At 33.9% G+C, this 15279-nt stretch overlaps 1 protein-coding gene across 17 annotated transcripts; it reads left to right on the forward strand.

The window, feature by feature from the left end:
- The first annotated feature begins 41 nt into the window (after positions 1–41).
- LOC112015144 (ATP-dependent zinc metalloprotease FTSH 12, chloroplastic) lies at positions 42–11747 on the forward strand. Of its 17 annotated transcripts, XM_065783137.1 has the most exons (8): positions 42–305; positions 1507–1548; positions 2492–2533; positions 4644–4739; positions 4861–5192; positions 5518–5684; positions 5950–6064; positions 8492–9038. In XM_065783137.1, exons 5-8 carry the CDS (start codon positions 5004–5006, stop codon positions 8567–8569), a joined length of 549 nt encoding a protein of 182 aa, XP_065639209.1. In that variant the 5' UTR covers positions 42–305; positions 1507–1548; positions 2492–2533; positions 4644–4739; positions 4861–5003; the 3' UTR covers positions 8570–9038. The 17 variants fall into 17 exon arrangements, 14 of the variants coding, with proteins under 14 accessions (XP_065639209.1, XP_065639203.1, XP_065639208.1 ...); XM_065783131.1 differs by lacking the exon at positions 4644–4739 and having other exon boundaries at positions 4796–5192; XM_065783136.1 differs by lacking the exon at positions 4644–4739 and having other exon boundaries at positions 4824–5192.
- Positions 11748–15279: the final 3532 nt, after the last annotated feature.

The raw sequence follows: 15279 nt of genomic DNA on the forward strand, positions 1-15279 counted from the left end.
ACATGTCAGCCATTGGTTATGGATCTTTTGAAGAACAGAGATAACATTTTGAACTTAGACCTCTGGTGATCTTCCAAAGCAGAAGTGTTACCCCTGACACACACCACAGCAACTCCAAAAGCTCGAGCTCTCGAAGCCTATGATTTTTCGATTTTGTCTCGAGGGAGTATAATCCGAGACTATACAATAATTTTCACTCACTGATTACTTGTCTGTGTTTCTTGAGCAGGTGGTATCTCTTAAAGCATAATTGTAAAAGAGTTAATGACATGTCCAGTACCCATCTTTTGAGGCTTTTGGGACAGGTCAGGTTTTATTAAGAGATAATGAATATAAATGGTTAAATTTCCCACTTGTTTTTATTTTTTGATTTTCTGGACAAGTTATATATGACGATATCAAAGTGGTGGTTTGTTATTTGAATCTTGTGTCTACTTTATTTCTCCCACTGATGTTAATATGGGGAATTGTTTTGTAAAAGCAAAAGATCAAATGGTTAAAATTGCGTGCTTCATATCGTTAATCTTTTGTGAATGGTAAGTCTTTAGTATTGATGTAAAAAGATTCTACTTGTTTAAATTGAAAAATATAACCATTTAGGAAACCATGAATTAGAAAGTTCAATGTTAATGGAAATATGTGTGGATAATGCTGTTTTAGTAACATTGTTTTAGTGCTGTAGAAATATGTTTGGGGGGAAAAATGTTGTAAAAATACGTGTTATTGTTGTTTAAACAACATAACTAAGCATGATATTCTTAATTTGTCTACGTTGTGGGTTTGAGTGACGTTTCAAATGCCTAATCAATTTCAAAAATTCTACTTGTTGAAATTGAATAATATCACAATTTATGGACCAAAACTTTCTAATGGAATTTAGATATTCTTAATTTGTTTACTTGGTGGATTTATTTTGCTGGTTTGAGTGTCATTTTAAGTACAAATTAAGGATTTAACTTGCACTTTTGCTGGATTGAGCGATCTTTTAAGGATAATGCTTATGAAAACTTACATGTAACAGAAGAGCCCCATTCTTTCTATTTTATTTATGTTAATTGGCATATTGATATACCATTAATTGTAACATCATTTTTTTTTATATAAGATAAAAATTCTACTCTATCCTAATTTAAGTGTTTAGATGTGTGAAACTCTTTCGTGGATATTTGAACTCTAATCCTTGTCCCTCACACCCTATAAGCACTTATTCTTGTAGAGTGATACTATCACACCAAAGATGTGCAGTGGTATTATAGCATCATTTCTAAATAGAGAGAAGAGGGATCTCATAAAGTCTTGTCTTATGAGGTTATCCTTTCATACACTGTTGAGATTTTTACTATAATATGTTCATGTTTTAATCAGATTCTTTACCTAAATTCAATGCAACAGGAAGACTTTAATGTTCTTATTCATTTTGCATTGATTGAGCATGTGAGAGTACTTTTTCTATTATATAATTTAATTTTATTTCTCCCCCTTTTTTCTTAAATTTTTTTTTTCCAGGTTCTTCTGTCCTGTTTATGGTGCTATTTTCCTTAGTGATAGGTTTGTAATGCTATCATACAAACTAGCAAATTATACAAAATCCCTTGAAAAAAAAAAAAACAAAGCAACTATTATTTGTTTGAATTGAATTTTATATTTTCAAAAATGCCGGCCAACCATATGCAAAATATGTGTGGGTGAAAAAATGTTGTGAAAATACATGTTGTGTTGTTTTAACGATAAAAACTATTATTTAAATAACATAACCAAACATGGTATTGTTAATTTGTCTACGTTGTGGGTTTCAGTGACGTTTTCAAATGCCTAATCAATTTCAAAAAGTTCTAATGGAATTTAGATATTCTTAATTTGCTTATTTGGTGGATTTATTTTGCTGTTTTGAGTGTCATTTTAAGTACATATTAAGGATTTAACTTGCACTTTTGCTGGATCGATCTATCTTTTAAGGCTAATGCTTATGGAAACTTACATGTAACAGATGATCCCCATAATTTCTATTTTATTTATGTTAATTGGCATATTCATCTGCCATTAATTGTAACATCATTTTTTTCTTTAAATTTTTTATACAAGATATAAATTCTACTCTAGCCTAATCTAAGTGTATAGGTGTGTGAAACTCTCTTATGAATATTTGAACTCTAGTCTTTGTCCCTTACACTCAATAAGTATAAGTATTTATGGAGTGATACCATCACACCACAGACCACAGACGTGTGGTGGTATTGTAGCATCATTTCTAAACAGGAAAAAGAGGGATCTCATAAAGTTGTGTCTTATGAGCTTATCCTTTCATACACTGTTGAGATTTTTACCATAATATGATCGTGTTTTAATAAGATTCTTTACCTAAATTCAATGCAACAAGAAGATTTTAATGTTCTTATTCATTTTGTATTGATTAGGCATGTAAGTGTACTTTTTCTATTACATAATTTAATTTTTTTTTTCTCCCCCTTTTTTCTTTTAATTTTTTTTTCAGGTTCTCCTGTCCTGTTTATGGTGCTATTTTTCTTGGTGATAGGTTTGTAATGCTATCATACAAACTAGCAAATTATACAAAATCCCATAAAAAAAAAAAAAGAAAAAAAAAAAAAGCAACTACTATTTGTTTGAATTGAATTTTATATTTTCAAAAATACTGGCCAACCATATGCTAAATTGTGTTTTTGACTTTGTATCAACTTCTGAATGGATGTGATGCTTTGAGATATACTTAATTTTTTTTATTTTGCTGCCTAGAGGAAGAATGAAGAATATATTATGGGTTTAAGAGCCATTGATTTGAGTTATAACTTTGCTAGTAACTGAAATTTTACAACAAACTTCTTATTATGTACTACTGTTTTCAATGATCAGTTCTCAAAAGTTTCTCATCCAAATCGATATTTTCATTATTGGTAACTACAATGATTGTCACCTTAAGCAAGAAGCTTAGACCTCATCCAAACTTTTTAAATTTTTTGAGAAACCGACTTCATCCAAACTTAAATTGATGAGATAACTACAATTTGGATGTTTCAATTTGTGTTCATTTGCATTAGATTAATAGGTTGTGTCAAAGTTGTTTACAGGCCTTAATTATTGATTAGGGGTCCCCGTCCTACCCACCATAAACAGTCAACGCTAGATCGTTTTACACTTGGAGGTGAAGACACCACTCCACGTATGGGTAGTCCTAGTAGCTTCCCCTACACCTGTTCTCCGCTTTATCCTCATACTCATGGCCACCGATCAAATACCACTACAGCCCACAGTTTTGGACCTTTTTGGTTTTGGACTCAATACTAGCCCACTAAATATTCATGAAATGATTTCTTTTTTTAAATTTTATAAAATAAAGGACAAATTTGTAAAATCACAGCCACAGGTTGCACTGTTTGGCCTCTATAAAAGCCATGACAAACTCGATTTCTTCTTCCTCCGCCGCACGAGTTCGAGAGACCTAACGCAGTTGATGTTTTCTTCGTCTCCTTCGATCTGGAGTAATATGACTGTGAGACAGGTTGTTAGGGTTAAGATACCCAACCTGACACACTTTTATGGATGTGAAATTTTTCACAACCGGACTGTGAAGTGTGTCAGTTTGGATATCTTGACCCTGACACCCAGGGTCACAATTATCCCCAGTTTACACGGGCTCTCTCATCCACCATCTTCCAGCCCAAACCTGTTTGCCTCCCAAGAAAATAGATAAAGAAAAACTTAGTTTTTTATTTTTATTTTTAATTCTATTGTTTGACGGTACTTTGAATTTCGTTAATGTTTGGTGCACTTTTTAACTTTTTAATGCATATTGGGTTTACACGGGAGGGGTTGATTTGCTTCTCTTCATTCTGTTTTTACCGATGAGCTAACTGAAACTGGCAGATTTTAATATTTTGGCTCCCAAGTGGATAAAAAATATGAGATCTCGTTACTATTAGATTTATCAGATTTTAATTATTTTTAATATTTTCTTCCTAAGTGGAAGAAAAGTATGAGAACCGTAATTTTTGTATTGTTTTTTATTTTTTTATTTTATTTTAATATTATTTATTTATTTATAGTTGAGTAATAGAGTCATTCTTTAGATATTAATAAAAAAATAATAAGAATAATAGAGTGGTTAATGAAACTTAAAGATGGTTAGTGGAGTAGTAATAGAATAATTAGTTAATATTAATTAAAAAAATGATTTATTAATATAACATAATTGAACTCATTGATTTAAGTTGTTGGTTAGGTGGTGTTTCTATATCTAACTCTCAGCACTACCAATTCGTTTTGATAATTCAAAAGAGTGAAAACCTGGAAATTAGATTGAGATGGGATTTTCTTTCTGTCTTCTATCTGTTTGTTGTAGAAATGCTTCATGGTTCATCTGATAATAACCACTTGTGTATGCTTAAGTTGAAAATTTTGTTCATAGCTTTAGAGTTCATATAAACAATTGATGCAAAATCATTTGTTGAAATGCTGGCTGCGTTACTAGACAAGCAATGAAAATCCTGTGGAATGAACCTTAGGATTTGCACTCATTAGAGTCTTTTCAAATGTTTTTAAACACCTTTCAAAAATTTCATTCTCTTTTGCAGTCCAAACGTTTAATAATGTAAGTATGCAGTTTCTGAGCCAGCGGCTGTTGTTTTTAGGGTGTAAAGAGATTGTTTGTTACAATGAAACGAATTTTCCCATTACAATATGTTGCAAGTCTTCCATCTGATGGTTGTTAGTACCAGATTTGAAATGTATCCTTGGCTTATAATTACTTATTTATAATACTTGGCCGGTCCATATTCCCTAGGCCCTCATTTCTTTGAGAATATGTCCAGTTTTGGAGTTGAAGTACATCTCCTTCACAAGTGTCAGATCCATTAGTTGCTGAAAGTTTTAGTGGCATTACTGCGTGGAATATTGATTCTGTGGCCTATAAGGGAGTCTGTGTTGCTTCTACACATCATTTCTAAGCGTTCCTATATAAAAAGTATGACCAGCTCTTTGTCACATGGCTAATGCAGAAAATACAGCTGGTAAATTTTTTAACTCTGCTGTTTCCTTGCTTTTATCTTGTCATATATAAATCCTCGGAAGTCCCATACTTTTTGTGCTCATATATAAATCCTCGTAGTCCCATACTTTTTGTGCTCAACCAGCCAGTAGGAGATGTCGGTGACACAAAATCAATGTACCGGTGGTATCAGGTGGTGATGATTGGACCTTCTCTGAGTTGATTTACATAGGAAATACCATGCATTATTGTGAATAAGGTGTGAAATTTGTTTGGGTAACTATTTCTAGTATTGTGAATATAGAGACTTCTATATTTGATCTGTTCTTTAACTTATAATAATGCAACAGAAAGATAACCAAGAGCCTTGTAACTTGTTTGGTTGGCATCTCCTAATGTTTCCAACGGAGACATTTAGATATCAAATCCCCTCTCCTCCGTTGTAACTATCCAAAAAAAAAAAAAAATTTGTAATGGTAAGATTGTTTATTTGTTTATTATGATTGTGCGTGTAACAGGGTGTTCTTCTTTCTGGACCTCCTGGAACTGGGAAAACACTCTTTGCAAGGACATTGGCAAAGGAAAGTGGTTGCCCGTTGTTTTTGCTTCTGGTGCAGAGTTTACAGATATTGAAAAAAGTGGTGCAGCACGGATCAATGAGATGTTTTCTATTGCAAGGAGAAATGTAAGCATTCTTTCATCCCACTGGAAGTTGGGGCTTTTTCAAATCTTAGGTTCTAATGCCTTAAAGCTCTTGTGCTTGCTTAATAATGAAAAGTAGCCAATTTTCTTTATTTTTTAAATTTCTGTGAGTATAATATTTTATTTTTGAGGGACCTCTTGTATGCTTCCTGTATACTTGAGTTACTCCTCTATTTTCGACTAAAATTATTCTTTGAATATCAGAGAATGTATAAATAATCAGATTCCTTTCTTTGTTTGGCTTTCAGGGCACAAGGTTTTTTATTTGAAGACGTAGAACCTCACCAAGGCAAGACCTTTTGGACCCACTCTTGGGGAGTAAACCATGGATACATGATCTCACCCGCAAGATATGTGTATCAGGTAATCTAGGGGAATTCTTATGGCAATCAAACTTAGGATATCTGATTTTTAGGGCATAAGGTACTAGCACATTCATGCTTTGAATGAGTTTTAGCATTTTTTTTTGGGTCTGTAGCAATTGCCTCAAATAGTTTGAATCACCCAAATTCATGGTCATTTCTTCTAATCTTCTGTACTTAGTAGAATTTGTTGTGTTTTCCTTTCCTGAAATCTATCCACTTATTTCATGCCTTCGTTGAGAGCTTACAAATTAGGACTTTCTGTTTCAATGATGAGGGTTGCTTCTTCTCACGATAAAGATTGAAGTTTGAAAAACTAAATTATTAGTATCTGTTTATGTAAATGACATGAATGCTCCTGGCTCCAATCATAACCTTCATCTATCAAAGATGGCATGGTGTTCAAAAATTGTAATTTTACACTGCAGCTGCGCTAGAACACCAAGTCCCATGGGGATGGTCTAGTTTATTGACTTGGGGAGATTTTGCAACTAGTAATGATATAGGATCAAGATGTTATCTTGGTTCAAGGAGCTAATATTTTTATTTTTATTTTTGTTTTGTTTTGTTTTGTTTAAGTGATTATTGTTACTGGTGGTAGGTGGTTCCTTAGGTCAACTAACTTGGAAGTTGACTTGTAAGCCAGGATTGGGAGCTACTTTTTCGCATCATCAATACTTCAATGGCCTAAATCTTTGTATCTTTTTATAATCTTCTTTATTCTCTTTTTTCATTTCATCTTATCAAACCTGAAGGATGCCTCATCCTTCTCTTAGATGCTTAGAGTGCATTTGACATCAATTTATTTGGCTTTTTGCTAAAAGTAAGCTAAAGTAAAAGTGAGCAAAAAGTGAAGTTTTAAAAAACTAAACAAAAATGCCGGACGCAAACAGACATTTACTTTTCATTCCTAAATATCATGTTTTTCTTCTTCAAATTTTGTTCTCTTTGAAATTCCACTTCTTTACTACTCTCTCTTTCCTAAATTGTTGCCTTTATTCCATTTTAGGATGTCCTAAAATGAAATCCTTTTTGAAAATTCAATAAATAAATATAAATGTCCTAGCATTTGCTTCCCTTTATTTAAAAAGCTAAGAGCAACCACATTAGTGGTTGCAAAATCTTGCAAAATATAAAAAGTAATTAATTTTACACATTTTGACCAAAAAAACACTCACATCAGTGGGTGTAAAATTGTGCATAAATGCACAAGTGCTATAGTAACCGTGCATATATGCACAATTACCGTAACTCTTCTATACATTATTTTAATATTATTTCTCTCATCTAACATTCTCTCTTCCCTTGACTCTTTCTCTCTTCAACTCATAATCTCTGCAACTGATAACCCCCACCGCCAACCACACAGTCCCAGCACCACCACCACCACCACCACCCACGTCATCGCAACTCAGCACCGCCAAACACCACCACCGCAACCCAGCACCGCCAACCACCACCACCACAACTCGGACACACCACAAAATCAACCAAAAATTAAACAAACCCACACACGGTCACACCCCAAAATCAATCAAAAATCAAACACACCCACACTTACACTCGGACACACCAACAGAGATAGAGAGAGCATTTTTGTGAACTTGTGGCCGTGGGTCGACTAGAACGGTACTTGTGGTGCTTTGATTGTGGATCGTTGCTTATGGATTATTGATTGGTGATCGTGGATTAATGGATCGTGGATTGGAGAGGCGATTTCATCATCGTCGCCATTGTCGCTGCTGCATGTGGATTGGTACTAGCGGTGTAGATAGGTGCTTGTGAGTCAATAGAGATCGGTGGTGCCTGTGGGTTTTGATGGTTGTGGTGCTTGTGATGGAGTGTTGATCTGACCGTGAGAGAAAGAAGAAGAAAGAAGAGGAAGAAAAAGAAAGAGGAAACGGCAGAGAGATAAGGAAAAAGAAAGAAGAAGAAAGAAGAGTAAGAAGAAGAAAAAGAAATAGTAGAGATAAATAACATTAAAAAAAGGATATAAAAATATTATTTATATAAAATAGTGTATAAGAGCATTCGCATCAGTATTTGTATTTTACACATCCATTTTTACACTAAAAACATACTTTTTCTATTTTACACTACCACTTTTACAAAACACCCACATCAGCTCATTTATTTTACAAGTTATTTTAATAAAATATTCATTCTTCCCATTTTTTTTTTTATTTCTCTCAACTGACTCTTAATATACGCGCGTTATCTCTCTCTCTCTCTCTTTTTATTTTTGCTGAACAGCTCTCTCTCTCTCTCTCTCTCTCTCTCTCTCTCTCTCTCTCTCTACTCTCTCTCTTTTTATTTTTGCTGAACAGCTCTCTCTCTCTCTCTCTCTCTCTCTCTCTCTCTCTCTCTCTCTCTCTTCTACCTTCTCTCTTTTGCCTTCTCTCATTATTTCTCAAAAACTACAACCCAGATCAGTTCTTCACTGGCCGAACCGAGCTCCGGCGACCCACGAATCGAGGTTCACGGCGACCCACGAATCGAGCTCTGACGACCCACGAATCAAGGTTCATGGCGACCCACGAACCGAGGTTCACGGCAACCCACGAACCCAGGTTCACGGCGACCCAGAACCAAGCTCTGGCGACCCAGATCGTGTCTTCACCGGCTGATCCACGAACCAAGCACCACAAGCACCGATCTATCTCTCTGTTGGTTTGTCTGTGTGGGTTTGTTTGTGCGTGGGTCTGTTTGTGTGGATGTGTTTGTGTATGGGTGTGTTTGTGTTTGTGTGCATCTGAGGAAAAAAAAATGTGTTTCTGAGGTAGTTGTGCATCGGAGAAGAGAGAGAAAATTTGGGGCGAATGAAAATTATTAAAATAATAAATACACGAGTTACAGTACCCGTGTATATTTACACAGGTATTGTCGCTCGTGAAAATATATACATGATTTTGCCCATTTTTACACCCATTGATGTGGGTGTTTTTTTGCTCAAAATGTATACAATTTACACTGTATATCTATTTTAGAAGACTTTAATTGGGCTGATGCGAATGCTCTAATAGATGGACTGATATGGGTGTTTTGTAAAAGTGATGGTGTAAAATAGAAAAACTAAGTTTTTTTTTTTTGGTTAAAATAGATTAAATCTTTTAGAAGAACTAATGTGGTTATTCTAATACTCTATCACTAAAGTTTAATTCAAAGAGATTGTTTTGGAAACTTGTAGTGAAAGATAATGGGTTAAAAGATGTTCGTTTAAAAGGTTGGATTTTCTAAACTGCTTGAAAAAATGCAGAAAGAAGGCAAAACAAGTGCACAAGGCTGACATTTTTGATCCTTATCTCTGCATTGAAAAGCAGCACCCCTCCAATGATGAATAAGATCAAATGTGAAAATCTCAATAACTGTTAAGCATTCTACCATTACGAGCTCCAAATACATCATGCTATTTGAGCACCCCTACAAATGTGTCAGGAAAACAGATCCAAAAGGAAGTATTAATAGTTTCCAATTCTAAGGGATGAAATAAGGAACCTGGTGGTGTCATGATGGGTCGTCCTCTTTAGGTACCAAGTGTCCATAAAGCTGTGAGAATGGTGAATGAAAACCAGCAGAGCACAAATACTGGAAAAACAATAAATTATGCAGTAAACAAAGAAAACAACAAACTTATATTAAAGAAGAATTATGGAACTTTTATGAAAAAAAAAAAAAAAAAAAGCTTCACAAAACAACAAACTTATATTAAAGAAGAATTATGGAACTTTTATGAAAAAAAAAAAAAAAAAAAGCTTCGCAATGCCTCAATTCATACTACACAACCTTTGCCTTGTTCTGTCTCGTTAGAATGCATTGGCAGGGAATCTCTTTTATTTTTTATCCCTATATTATATGATATCCCAGTAAAGTAATACCAAACAAAGAATCAAACCAAACCCACCAAAAAATCTATTATAAGTGATCCTAAATACCCAAAATTTACCACCAATCTTGGATCTACAATAATACCTACAATTGAGATTCAAATTAGAAACACATAGCCACTTGAAAGAGACCGCCTTTATGTGATAAAATCGTGATTTAATTGTAGGCATGGCGTATTGTTGACCTCTTCTTTTGGGTTAGTGCTGCTGATAAAAAAGAGACCCTTGGCGTGTTTTAGGCATTTGGCACCTGTGAACATGAGGGTTCGGTTGTGTGGTTGGCTGAGTTCACACAGACAAAGTGTGAGAGAAAGAGGAGCGGCTGTACTGCTCCAAGCAAAAGTTGGGAGAAAGAGTGATTGAGGTTGAGAGCTAAGAGGGAGAGAGAGAGAGAGAGTGAGGTAGGAGAAGGTCTATGAGAGAGAGAAACTTCGACCAAGAGAAAAGACTATTTAGGTAAACGGATACTCAAAATAAACATTCAAAAATTAATGAAAAAAAGTTAGATAATGTTTAAAATTGTAAGGTTTTTAAAGCTTATATGGCAATATATGAAAAAGTCAAAAAAAAGTTTAACGTCTTCAGTTTTATGTGTATTATAAATTATAGATGTATATGTATAAGAGGATTTTACATTCCAGATTTTTTGCCCATTGTTCTATTTGGTACATGACAAAAGATCAAACCACACAACCCCACAATGCTATGCAAATCAAGAAGTTGAATAGAAAGCTCAATAGCAAACAATATTCTCACATTTCTAAAGAACCTTTCTTTTCTTCCCATAAGCTCGTGCATGATAAAAAGGTGTCTACTTCTTGAATAGCCTGATTCCTTCAATATACTAACCCAGATCATCTTCGCATTTTCTATCGACTGTAAACAACATCATTCTAGCAGTCTAACTTGCAGTATCAGAGGAAGAAACAAATATATTAGTATAGATGAAAATGTATTGATTATGCTGTTGCCAAAGAAAAGCATTAGAAAACCCACCAGCCAAAGAGCATATTTTACTTGAGAGGGGTAATTTGGATTGCCCATCCAAGCTATGGTCAGCTTGTCACATGCTATCACTATTCCACATAAGAATCTCCTTGATCTATGCTTCTTTCCCATATACAAAATAGTTTTTGAAGCATGCTGTTTGGATTGTGCATCTAGGCCTTGCACGTTCAATCTCCTCAACACTCCTTTCCTCAGCCTCTGGCGCTAAATCTGCGGTATTGACCCTACAAAAAAACACAATAAGAGCAATGAAGCATGCAATGCCACAATAAGGAACAGGCCCCAGAACCTCTTCAGAGAAAGTTGGTTTGAATCAACTTGGTTAATTTGCATAGATCACACATTACATGTCAGCCATTGGTTATGGATCTTTTGAAGATTACCATTCTTTGACAGCTGAGGAATGGCAGTTGACAAGTCATCTGCAAGAGGGAAAGATTAGAAAAGCAAACCAAATAGAGAGCTAGGCTATTTAACATTGTGGTCAGTCAATGGACACAAAAAACAGAATGGTGTAAATCAATATCTTTTATCCATTTTCGAACCTAGCAGAAAATTGTAAGAGAAATGCTATTCTGAATCAAACATGTTTATTCACATGCAACAGTGCTTGGCATAATTAATCACAATTTTTACAAGATGTTAGAGTGGATTGTTGTGGGGAAGCCACCTAATCATACTTATATTGCTCAAAGGGTATAAGGCCGGGAGAAATTCAAAAGCCTTACAACTAAAGAGCATGGTTGTCCAAATAAAATTAAATAAAAATGAAAAGATCTTGCTTTTGCTAAAGTATCTTTTTTTTTTTTTTTTTTTTTTGGAGAAGAATTTTGCTAAAGCATCTAGTATAATGTAGTTGTTGATCATATAAGCAAGAGAGGCATTTGCCTGAGGCCCCAAGTAAAAAAGGGCCCCTAATTTTAATCAATAGAGCTATTTTCTTCATTTAATATTATTAATTAAGCCCAAATATTAGCCAATAAATAAAATAGTATTTTTTTACAAAAGAGAAATTTTACGTTCATAATATTTTTCACAATACTTTCACAATAAATTCTAAACAACAGGATGTTATTGGTGGTTAAAAAAGTAATTTCAGTGGATTGTTCAAATTAAAACTAGTAACAACTTAACATCTAGGATTTGATGTGAAAATGTTATGAATTTAGCACTTCTAAAGAAAAAAAGAGCAATACACAAAAAATTTCACAAGATTTTTCACAACAATTGAATTGGTAAACTTTTACTAGTTCTCATCTAGGTCCACCACTAACATCACGTTGTTTACTTACCACTATTAATTTGTTACATCAACAGGTGTGAAAAGTTTTGTCAATTTTTTTGCGTCTATAGACATTATCAAAAAAAAAAATTCTAGGTGGTTCATATTAATTAGTAATTTTGCATCTAACAAGAGAATAGAGTTTAAGCAATATTTAAATTATTTTTTTTAAAGTAATTTTTAAATACATAAAAGGCCTCAATTCATTTTTCGCCTTAGGCCTCTTAATACATCAAGCCACTCGTGATTGCCAGCTGTGGATCATTTGATTGGAATGAAATTTGGAATGGGTACACTTGACGATATGAATCATTTGAAAAAAAGTCTTGTGCTATGAACACTTAAGCAGGTAAAGAGTACATATGTTGAGCTACCAAGGAAGTAATAACCCTAAAGAGGCTAGAGCAAGGCCTAATTGGATCTCACCTGAATTGCCCCATCTATCGTCCTGAGGAGAAGTTTGGTTTCAAATCCTGGTTCAAACAGGAGAACTACGCCATGCTAATGTGCCTTGGATGATCCACATCTCAGGGTCAGGTGTTGATGAGCACATTGAACTATCTATGTGGCTGAGAGCCCTCACAGCCCAGGCACAATGACGCAATTATCAGGGGTGCACTCTACCACTGAGCTAATACTAAATTTGTTAGAAAAAACTCTCAAGGCATGTGAGTCCCTTGCAAAGATACTCACCCAGAAGCTGAGAAGGTTACCATCGAGGACCTTAAAGCACGAGTCACAGCTTCAAAGGTATGGATAGAATTCTTGAACGCATGTAGATTGCCTTAACTTTAGTACGTAGTTAATTTATGGAAAACAGGATTGAAGAAAAGAGGGGAGAGGGTTAGTGTACTGGAAAGAAAAGAAAAAAGAGCATGTCTCATTCAATTGAATTGATTCATGTTTGGTGCTGATTTTCTCTTCCATTAAAATAGGCGGATTCTTTCTTTTTTCAAGTTCGTTATTTGTGGTAGTATTTTTGTAGTCCCCTATGTTCACTTCGAATTTTCATATTCCTGTCTCTGTGAGTTGATGACTTGCAGATCCAGTTACCATCCAACACAAAAGCAGATTTTGATTATGTGCTTGTTTCACAAAAGCCAACTGTAAGTGAAGCTGACCTTAAAGTGTATGAGAAATTCACCAAGGACAAGGAGTATGGGATTTATGGTTAAGGGCGAAAAATGTAGAGGCACATATTAATATTTCTATGGTTTCTAATTCCTATTGTGTTTCTAATTATGGTTTATTTTTTATTTTTATTATTATTATTTTTTTTGTGGTAAAAGTATTTGTTAACCATATGCTAGTGTTTTGTGAATGTGTCTGGGTTAGACATTGGTCAGTATGGTTAGAAGCTTTCTAGCCCTTTTGCTTTTTGTCCAACTTTTTATTTTAATAAAAAAAGCAATAAACTAGCTTTTTTTTTTTTTTTTTTCAAAAAAAGTGTTCTTGAATGTTTAGTGTCATTTAAAAACAACTTATTTAGCTTTTTACTGAAAATGTATTAAAGTATAATTTTGCTTTGAAAAAGTAAGAAAAATTGATGTTTTAAAAAGCTGTACATAAGAGCTAAAAGCTAAGACTTGAGCTTATAAGCTGATGTTAATTAGACACTTTAGTGAGAGAGAAATAGTGTTTTTTTTTTTTTTTAATAAGGTGAAGTGTATGTTAGAACATTTGTATATTGAATTTTTTTTTTTTAAAAAAAAAATTTCTTTATGGGACATTTTAAAATATAATAGTCTAACAATTTGGGACATAGAGAATAGCAAAGAAGTGAAATTTAAAAGACAACAAAATTGAAAGAAAGAACATAAAATTTAGGAACGAAAAGTAAGCATAAAGAAGATTTGATGAGTCAAAATTGAAAAACAGAATAAAAAAGATGATAAAAAGATACAAGAAACTTAGAAGTAGCTCCCATTCTGGCTTACAAGTCAGCTTCCAATTAGTTGACTTAAGGGAGTCCAAATCTTCTATCCCATTCTTCCTGCTCCACTATATACTCTACAAATAAAAATATGTCACGTGTCCATCTATTTTATTAAATGCTAAATTTATGCCTTCTATTATTTCAATTTCCTAAATATGATGGGTTATTTATTTATTTATTTTAGGAAATTGAAATAATAGAAGGCATAAATTTAGCATTTAATAAAGTATATGGACACGTGACATATTTTTATTTGTGGAGTATATAGTAGAGTAGGAAGAGTATGATAAAAGATTTGGACTCGACTTAAGGAACCACCTGCCAGCTGTAACTAGGGATGACCATACCCACTGGGTAATGGATATCCAATCCTATCCGATCCAATTATTTTGGGTAATACCTAGTTCTTAATGGGTAGAAGGTAATTGGGTAGAGTTTGGATAATATTGCCTAAATTTTTTGGTAGGGTTTGGATATTACCCATTTACCCATTTAACTAATTAAATCTAACTCAAATTGTAAAATTCTGAAACCCCCTCTCTAAATAGAACCTCTAGTATTATTGATTGAGAAAGTTGGAGTACAAAAGAAGGAATAAAATGTAATACATAACTACACCTATATATATACATTCAGGACCAAAACAGAGGAAGAAAACTAATTCCAGAAAATAAGGGAAAGCAGTTACAATCAATCCTAATCTACTCGTCCACGTGTACACTGATCATCATCTGATAACTGCTTCTATCCACGTGGCATATCTTCATCAATGGCATGGATGAAATACTCATGGTAAGGGACTGCTTCTATCATGTCAAGTAACTCTGCACTAGCCCAATCCCCTTGACTCTTGTCTATTTGATTTGCTTGATCAGTGTTCATCCCTTTAGTTCTGTAGACAAAGTTAGTTTGATCCTGAGTGTATTTCTTCTTGTTTTCAACACAAACCTAACTCAACCAAATTATTATGGGTAAACCTCAACCCACCCAATTACCTGATAATCAAAATTACCAAATTGCCCCTAAAACTTAAAAATGACCAAAGTATTCTTAAAATCCTCTAAAATTGCTGAAATGCACCATAAACCTAAAATATGGCTTAAATA

The sequence above is a fragment of the Quercus suber genome, unplaced genomic scaffold (genome assembly GCF_002906115.3).
Source record: "Quercus suber isolate HL8 unplaced genomic scaffold, Cork oak 2.0 scaffold_329, whole genome shotgun sequence".
Lineage (NCBI taxonomy): Eukaryota > Viridiplantae > Streptophyta > Magnoliopsida > Fagales > Fagaceae > Quercus > Quercus suber.